The sequence below is a fragment of the Pollachius pollachius genome, assembly GCF_949987615.1.
Source record: "Pollachius pollachius genome assembly, chromosome: 15".
Taxonomy (NCBI): domain Eukaryota; kingdom Metazoa; phylum Chordata; class Actinopteri; order Gadiformes; family Gadidae; genus Pollachius; species Pollachius pollachius.
In genome coordinates, this window is record NC_136948.1 from 2,475,623 (window position 1) to 2,485,622 (window position 10,000).

At 45.1% G+C, this 10,000-nt stretch overlaps 1 protein-coding gene across 1 annotated transcript in view; it reads left to right on the forward strand.

The window, feature by feature from the left end:
* Window positions 1–3,534: 3,534 nt before the first annotated feature.
* Window positions 3,535–10,000, forward strand: part of mdga2a (MAM domain containing glycosylphosphatidylinositol anchor 2a) — a gene marked incomplete at both ends in the record, with an annotated part of 24,424 nt that continues 17,958 nt past the window's right edge. The window contains 2 exons of the mRNA XM_079751809.1: window positions 3,535–3,607; window positions 9,829–9,968. Of these exons, the coding sequence (XP_079607935.1) occupies window positions 3,535–3,607; window positions 9,829–9,968 (213 nt within the window). The remainder of the gene's footprint in view (window positions 3,608–9,828; window positions 9,969–10,000) is intronic.

Here is a 10,000-nt window from a genome sequence, read left to right on the forward strand (position 1 = left end):
GGGCGAAAGCAATGCATCATGGGAATAACCGCCAGAAAGGTCTGTCTTCAGATCTTCAGTCAAACCTCTCCTCCCCTCACCCTCTCCCCTCTCTCTCCCCTCTCCCCTCTCTCTCTCCTCTCTTGTCTTCATCCCCTTGCTGTTGTATTCCCTTACATAGAGCAACTAGAGTCAAATCTATGATGTGGTCTTTAAAAATAAAATATTGACTTGGAAAGTCAAATTGATGTAACAAGTTGAGTGACTGTGTACTTTAGCAGTGATTGGTTGACAGTAGAATATAATTCTCTAGTCTCCTTTCTACTACACTAGCAGCTCATGGAAACATCAGTAGTTTATATTTATCTGTAGTACATAGAGATCGAAGAAAAGAGGCTGTGTTAGCAGGGACTCACGATAAAATCTGGAGATTTAGCAGGAAGCTCGAGGCAATTCGCTTTGGACTGACTTTTTGAATCCAGGGTTTGCCAAGCGTCCTCCTGCCATCAGTAAATGAACATTCCCTCGGGTTAGACAGTCTCTAGGCCCCCCCCCTCCCATCGTCTGAAGAGGGACTGCAGACATAGGGGTTTGTTTTGTGTTCATCATACATTATGCTAACTAGTAGGTCTGAAAAATTTGGGGAAATTATCGAATTCGATTATTTCAACCAATATTGCGATCGTGATTTAGTATGCGATTCTTTTTTTCTGTTCTGTGTTATTCACTAAACAAGCAATAAATCATTCTGTAGTATGACCAACACAACATTGGAAGCAGTCAACATATAAACTGCTCTTTCCTTTAGGCCAGGCCTATGTGTTGAGATGAATTGATGCATGAATTTATATTATAGCATCTTTATTTAACTATTGAATTGTAAAAGAAAAGTATGTTTTTTAATCGCATCCTTTTGCGATTTGCATATCACGTTCTATTACTTCGTGATGTCGGTTTGAATTCGATTTATCGTTAGCCCTACTAACTGGCCAACATGGATGTTACCTCCTGGAAAACGACGTCACTGAATCAGAGTCGGTAAACCAGCTGGTCCGTTCCGAACCAACCCTTCTGTTTGGCCCTTCAGTGCTGAGGGCCAAACCGTACACTAGTTTGCCAAGCAAGCTCTGTTTGGGGAAACAACGTGTGACACAGCATGATGTGACACCTGGGGCCACACCTCTCCAACAAAGTGACATCATGGAGCCGAAGATTGAGAGGGAGAGGGAGATATACAGAGTGGGAGAGTGACATATAGAGCCAATTATTGAGAGTGAGATATATATAAAGTGACATAGAGCAAAATATTGAGAGAGAGCTAGAGAGAGAGACACACACAGAGAGTGAGCAATAGTAAGAACGAGATTGAGACATAGACAAGGTGCAGGAGGAGACATAAATAACACAATCAAAAAAGTGAGACAGCGAGTGAGCAATAGAGTGAGACATAGAGAGAAGTGAGTTTATTTTTCTCTGTTCCTCACTGCTCCAAGGGCTGTAATCCTAATCTGTCACCCCATATTTAATCTGAAACCAGATTAACCAGACAACGATCTCTGCTCTGCCCTCACTACATAAACACTCTCACTACATGAACACTCTCACTATATACACTCTCTCACAACAGGAACACTCTCTCACAACATGAACACTCTCTCACAACATGAACACTCTCTCACAACATGAACACTCTCTCACAACAGGAACACTCTTAGTAAACACTCACTATATAAACACTCTCACTACAATAAGAGCTGACTGTCTCCCTGTTAATTAGAGGTGACGACTAGAGCTCTGCCTAGAGAGAGAGAGAGACAGACAGGTAGACAGAGATGTGGTGGGGGGGGGGGGGGAGGGGGGGATCTCTGATCATCACTGGATATTTTGTCTGGAGAGGAGGAGGCAGCATGAGGTGTTATCTCCTCAGGAATGGAGATCTCTCCTCTCCTCTCCTGCTAGTCAGTGAGCAGAGAGCAGTTCACTAACCACAGAGCTAGCCAGTTAGCAATGAAGAGTTAGCAAACCAATTAGCAGGAAACACCTAGCCACGCAGGTAACATGGGATAGTTATTTCTCCAGCTAGCGGGGAACCCCAACCCATTACTTTGCAGGGAACAGATAGGTAACCAGTTAGCGTTGAATAGTAACTAACCATTCTTGAAGGCGCTCAATTAAGGGGGTATATATGTATATCACTGGTTGTCATGGCGATAATCACCGGTTGTCCACAGCACTGTTTACGTGTAACCCGTACCATGTTGTGTATAGTTTTAAACCTTCACCGTACCTAGATCAATGTTGTTCATTATATATCAAGTGAATAATGTGTCCATACTGTATCATATATGAAGCTTGGAGAATCACTAGTTTAATTTATTTGGAATATGTCTGAGTGAATTTTTTTTGTGTTTCATCCTAATATTTTTTTAAATGTGTTTGTATAGCCTTCTATATGAATCATATGTACCTAGCCTAGCCTGTGAATATAGTGAATAGTGGTATAGTCCACCGCGCGCCGCGCACGAGCCAAGCGGTCTGAACTTTGACAGCAGCCAACGGATTTCTCCTCGCGTGCGTCACACCGCACACGGCGGAGCATGCGCTGTCCGCCTCGGCGCTGCCGCGGACGCCGCTCGCGGCACACAGAAGTGTTTGAGTAAAAGAACGAGACTCCGGGGGGCCAAGAGCGGCTCTACTGCCGCGCTCTACCGCTGGGGGCCCCGAGAGAGAGAGAGAGAGAGAGAGAGAGAGAGAGAGAGAGAGAGAGAGAGAGAGAGAGAGAGAGAGAGAGAGAGAGACAGAGAGAGAGAGAGAGAGAGAGAGAGAGAGAGAGAGAGAGAGAGAGAGAGAGAGACGGAGTCGCGTGCCTGGCGCGGCGGTCGGAGCGTAGGACGTAGCACACAGGCGCAGTTTGAGGGATTTGAACATATAACCTGCCGCTGTCTTTTCACGAAGTAGAGAGAGAAAGAGAGAGAGCGAGATAGTGAGAAAGAGAGAGCGAGAGAGAGAGAGAGAGAGAGAGAGAGAAAAAGAGAGAGAGAGAGAGAGAGAGAGAGAGAGAGAGTGTGTGTGTGATGTGACGCCCGCGCGGCAGATTTTCCGCCGACAGTTTCCGCGGAACGCAGCGGTCTGGGATGCTCACATCTCCCGCCTCGTGTCTCCCGGAGCCCCGTGACCACCAGCCACCCACCGCGCCACCTGCAGCCCGTTGGAGGGAGCGGAAAGCCCGCTGGTCGTACGGTGGTCGTCCCCGGTACAATGTCACAGCCAAGGAGAACCGCTGACAGCACCTGCTCCCCGCGCCGTCTCTACACCGGAACCACGGACGTTCGCTACGTTTTAACCGACATGATACCGGCGCTGTGTGACACGATCTACCGGACACTGTGATCTCTCTCGAGGGTCGGTCGAGTCTGGCCGTTTGACGCGGGACCGGATTAGATTCGGTTCCCGGCGGCTGTGTGGAGGAGGGGGGATGCTGATCGGAGGGCGCCGGGGAGAGTGAGCTCGCCTCGGGCTGAACACCGTGTCACCGGGCCGCTGGATGACGTGAACATGGGCACCGTCTTCGGTCTCCTGTGGCTCGTGAACGTCTTCCTGGAGGGCGCGCAGGCCCAGGGCGTGTACGGTAAGGACCGGAACCGATTTATAACCCGTTTATAGCGGGTTGACCTTGTGAGGAAACCGGGTTGTGTCTGTCTGTGTGTGTGTGTGCGCGCGTGCGCGTGCGTGTTTGTGTGTATGTGTGCGTGCGTGTCTGCGCGCGTGCGCACGCCTGTGTGTGTGCGTTTGCGTATGGGTGTGTGTGCGTTTGTGTGTGTGTGCGAGAGAGAGACAACAGGTATAGACTGCGGTGGCCCGGGGCGCTGCCCGGGGGCTCGGCCTCCTTTACGTCCGTCTCCGTGTACCGTTGTGTTTTTTCCCGCCATAGAGCCAACACTCCGCCCGCAAGTAGTTAGCGGGTGCCACGCGCGGCCTACGACCCGTCGCTCGTGCGTTGCGGCCTGCGTTAATGGCGCACGCGCTCGTCATTATTTTACTAGATGTGTTTATGACTACATCTGTACTCATCAAGTATGGAATCATATAGCACTAATACTACCTATACAAACAGTACTAATACTACCACTACATACTGTAATTTACTAATATGACCACGACATGTAGTACTAATACTCCAACTACATATAGTACTAATACTACCTATACAAACAGTACCAATACTACCACTACATACTGTGATCTATTAATACGACCACAAAATGTAGTACTAATACTTCAACTACATACATTACTAATAATAAAACTACATACAGTACTAATACTTCAACTACATACAGTACTTAAAATAATACTACATACATACTACCAGTACATACTGTTATCTACTAATACTATCATTACATGCGGTACTAATGCTACCACTAGATACAGTACTAAAAATACTACTACATACAGTACTAACACTGCCGCTACATACAGCATTAATACTACCACTGCATACTGTGATCTACTAATACTACCACTACTTATAGTACTAATACTACCAATACATGCAATACTAACACCACCACCTCATTGTATCGTAAAGTATCCAGTACTTATATACTCACCGGTAGTCTGAGGTGTGATGATGAAGATGATGGTTTGGATGATGATGAAGATGATTATGAGGGTGATGATGAAGATGATGGGCAGGCTGGTGATGATGATGATGTTGATGATGAGGATGGTGATGATGAGGGTGATGATGATGATGATGATGATGTTGATGATGAGGATGGTGATGGTGATGATGAGGGTGAAGATGAGGGTGAGATGATGGGGATGGTGCTGATGATGATGATGATGTTGGTTTGGATGATGACGAAGATGTTTATGAGGGTGATGATGAAGATGATGGTTAGGCTGGTGATGATGATGATGATGATGATGATGAGGATGATGATGATGATGATGATGATGATGAGGCTGAGATGATGATGAGGATGGTGATGATGAGGGTGATGATGGGGATAGTGATGATGATGATGGTAAAGGTGATGAAGTCAGGTTACATTCTGGCAATCCACACACATTCAGTATTAGTGTGTGTGTGTTTGTGTGAGTGATTAATCTATCCTAACAGCATCCTCTGGACCTGAGGGCCATCTGGAATACACATGAACACACACACACACACACACACACACACACACACACACACACACAGCACCAGCGCAGCAGTTTTGCTGCCCTCCTATTGGTTGAGAGAGAATGAACCTGGCTCTTTAATCTATTTTTATTGTAATGCTCGCTTTGCCCCCGAAAAAGTTTGTTACAGAAACTTGTCCGACATGATTAGTGTATGTCTGTTTGTGTGTATCTTGTGTGTGTGTGTGTGTGTGTGTGTGTGTGTGTGTGTGTGTGTGTGTGTTTATGTGTGTGTGACTGAGCAGCTTACAGAACTAAACCTGGATCTCTCTGGAGGGCGATTCATGTGAACGATCGGGTGAATGATGAAACCGCAAAAAAAGTACTCTTTTGCAACTATACAATGATATAATGCTACTAATACTGTTGCTATGTGGTAATTTCACAGAGGCTTCTATAGACGCGGTTCTAGACACAGGTCACTAAGGAGCAGGTATGGGATGGAGGTATGGGTTGGGGTACCTCCAGGTAGACGGTGGACATTGGGGATCGAGCCCGTCTGAACGAGAGTCCAAAGCCCAGAGATACGCAGCACAGCTTTGGCCTCGTGTTTGTGGCACGACCCAAAAATAACAAGAATCAGGTTTTTGTAAGGAAGCGAGAGTGAGGCTGTAGTGGGGAGCGTTCTGTCTCCGGCGTCTGTCCTGACACAGCCCTGGGCCTCAGGAAGAACACCCGGACCCCTAGACTGTCCTGCCCCCTTTCCGGCTCTTCCGGAAGCATCAGCATGGAAACACAATGTTTAGACGCGTCAGGGGAGAAGAGAAGGGTCCAATTTGACAGCTGAGGTTCAGCGGCAACAAAGACTAGCCACATGCTGCTAGCAACATGCTACCAGCAACATGCTACTAACAACATGCTACCACTAACATGCTACTAACAACATGCTACCAGCAACATGCTACTAACAACATGCTACCAGCAACATGCTACTAACAACATGCTACCAGCAACATGCTACTAACAACATGCTGCCAGCAAGAGGCTACCAGCAACATGCTACTTCCAACATGCTACTTGCAGCATGCTACAACATGCAACATGCTACTAAAACACATTTTTGGCTCAACAGAAAATGCTCTTGAAGCACTGCAAGTTTTGAGAGTGTATGTTTGTGTGTGTGTGTGTGTGTGTGTGTGTGTGTGTGTGTGTGTGTGTGTGTGTGTGTGTGTGTGTGTGGGTGTGTGTGAGTGGGTTTATGTGTGTGTGTATGTATGTGTGTGTCTGTTGGTTAATGTGTGTGTGTGTGTGTGTGTGTGTTGGTTTGTTTGTGTGTTGGTATGCATGTCTGTGTGGCTGTTTGTGTATGGATGTGTGTGTGTGTATGCATGTCGGTGTGTATGTATGTTGTTGTGTGTATGTGTGTATGTGTGTGTGTGTGTGTGTGTGTGTGTGTGTGTGAGAGAGGTTACCTCAGTGTGTGCTGGACTGTGTTTCTATTTTTAGCATCAGTACAGTACCAGCCTCTCTCTCAGTGCCTGGGGCGAGTTGTGCGAGGTTGGTCTTTTTGCAAGAGCTGGGAAAAACTCACGCACCCACACACACACACACACACACACACACACACACACACACACACACACACACACACATACACACATACACAAGCAGTGACATACACATACACACAGACACACACACACACACAAACACACACAAGCACAAACAGTAATTCACACATACATCATGCTGAACATATTGTATATTTATTTGTTAGGGAGATTTGTACTTCCAGTCATGTGAACATGTGCAATATTCTCCTCATGTCATCATCATGACATCATCATGACTCATTTAATACAGCAGCCATCAGACTGCGTCATGTTACCGTGGTAACGATGTCTCATGACAAAACTTCACCATCATACATATCATATTTTGATGATGTCATTTAGATCTAAATTTAGATGAGATCATTTAGATATAATTTCTAGAGTAGATCATCTAGATATAATATCTATATAACATCATCTAGATATAATATCTATATAAGGTAATCTAGATCTAATATCTATATAACATCATCTAGATATAATATCTATATAAGATCATCTTGATTGCATATCTAGGTTAGATCCCCTAGATCTAATATCTTAAGTAGTACCTCTAGATCTGATATTTATAGCAGATCCTCTAGATATAGCATAGATCATCTAGATCTAATATCTACCTTACATCCTCTGGATCTAATATCTATAGTAGATCCTCTCTAGATCTAATATCTATAGTAGATCCTCTAGATCGAATATCTACAGTAGATCCTCTAATAATAATATTCTGCATTCAGACGGTAATATTCCTCATCTAGAAAGTTACATTCCTAATCTAAAAGGTTATATTCCTCATTTAGAACGTAATATTCCTAATCTAGAATGTAACATTTCACATCTAGAATATAGTATTTCAAATCTAGAATATAATATTCCACATCTAGAATGTAATATTTCCCATCTAGAAGGTAACTGTCCCAAATAAGGTAATATTCCATCGGCTCTGGCAGGATTAAGGCCATCGCTGTGTTATGCAATGCTGTCATCAGAATGCTAACATCTTAGCATGTTAGCTCACAGTATGGTGCCATAGTTACACCACCAACTCAGATCACAAAACACTGTATTAGCTTTCTCTCTGCCTGTCTCTCTGTCTGTTTCTGTCTCTCTGTCTGTTTCTGTTTGTCTGTTTCTGTCACTGTGTCTCTTTCTGTCTCTCTGTCTCGTTCTGTGTGCCTGTGTGTCTGTTTTTCTGTCCTCCTGCCTGTCTGTCAGTGAATTGATGAATCGATTAAACCTGAATTGGAATGGCTGATTCATATGATACGAGGTGAAGAGGCTGATCTGCCGGCCTGTAGTCAGCATGTAGAGTGGTGTAGGGTGTGGTGTGTATCACTGTGTATTAGTGTGTAGGTCAGTACGTATCAGTGTGTATGAGTGTGTTTCAGACTGTATTAGTGTGTAACACTAGGTATTAGTGTGTATTGAAAGAAAGGGGAAATCCTACTAGGAACAACACACCACACACACACACACACACACACACACACACACACACAAACACACACACATTCTCTCATCCCTTTCCCGAAATGGGATTTAATTTGGATTTGTGTGTGTGTGTGTGTGTGTGTGTCTTTGTGTGTGTGTTGGGGGGGATTAAAGGGGGGGAGAGCTCCACCAGTTAACCAGGGAGAGGTAATTCAAACCATTTCGTCGGATGGATGAAGGGTGACGGAAGATGGATGAATGGCTCGCATTTACGCTGAATATATTTCACACGTTCTTCCTAAGAAGCTGTCAATATCAGGTTCCAAATGGAACATTTCAGATCTGGTTGTACTCGGCAGCTCCCAGCATAACCATTGGAAGACTGTGATTTTACTTGGCAGATCCCAGTATAATCAGTGGAAGACTGTGGTTGTACTTGGCAGATCCCAGTATAATCAGTGGAAGACTGTGATTTTACTTGGCAGATCCCAGTATAACCAGTGGAAGACTGTGGTTGTACTTGGCAGTTCCCAGTATAACCAGTGGAAGACTGTGATTTTACTTGGCAGATCCCAGCATAACCAGTAGCAGACTTTGGTTGTATTGGGCGGCACAGAGTAGAACCAGTGGAAGACTGTGGTTGTACTTGGCATCTCCCAGTGTAACAAGCATGATACAGTAGTTGCACTGGGCAGCTCCCAGTATAACCAGCCGCAGATTGTGGGCAGTACCCAGCATAACCAGTAAAATACTGTGGTTGTACTCAGTAGCTCCCATTGTCCACCAGTAGATTACTTTGGTTGTAATGGGCAGCTCCCAGTACAACCAGTAAAAGATTGTGATTGTATTCTGCAGCTCCCAGTATAACCAGTAGATGACTGAGGTTGTACCAAACACAACTAAAGAGAGGAAGTAGCGCAGCTCTTAATACACAACCTTTTATTCCAACCTACTGCCCCAAGCTCCACTGTTCTGCTTATTCTCTCTGTCGGAAACGTCCTGATTTACTAACTAATGGGTGTACTGTGGTTGAAGTGAAACATAAATAGTTTATTTGACAAGTAAAACAATGTTCCTTTCTTTCAATGACTAGTTCAACTCGCTATTTTACAGGAAATGTTTTGTTCAGTATGGTAACTGTGTGTCTAGGTCCCCGACACATCAGTATGGCTACTGTGTGTCTAGGTCCCCACAACATCAGTATGATAACTTTGTGTTTCTGTAGGTCCCCACAACATCAGTATTGTAACTGTGTGTGTAGGTCCCTAATACATCAGTATGGTTACTGTGTGTCTAGGTCCCCACAACATCAGTGTTGTAACTGTGTGTGTAGGTCCCCAATACATCAGTATGGTTACTGTGTGTTTCTGTAGGTCCCCACAACATCAGTATTGTAACTGTGTATCTAAGTCCTCAATACATCAGTATGGTTACTGTGTGTTTCTGTAGGTCCACACAACATCAGTATTGTTACTGTGTTTCTATGTCTCAAAATCCGCAGAACATTTGTGTCTAGACACAACTTTGTGTGGACCTAGACACAACTTTGTGTCTAGATAAACTACATAGGGTGGACCTAGACACAACTTTGTGTCTAGGTCCACCCTATGTAGTTTATCTGTGTTTCTACGTCCCCAAAACGTCAGTATGTTAACTGTGTGACTGTGCCCCACAGCGCCTCCTACAGTGCGTATCGTGCACTCTGGCCATGCGTGCAACGTGGAGGAGGAGGGCTACGCAGAGCGTGTGTACACCATCCGGGAGGGCGACACGCTGGAGCTGCAGTGCCTGGTGACCGGACATCCACACCCACAGGTAACTATGACCGCGCCCCACAGGTATGACCA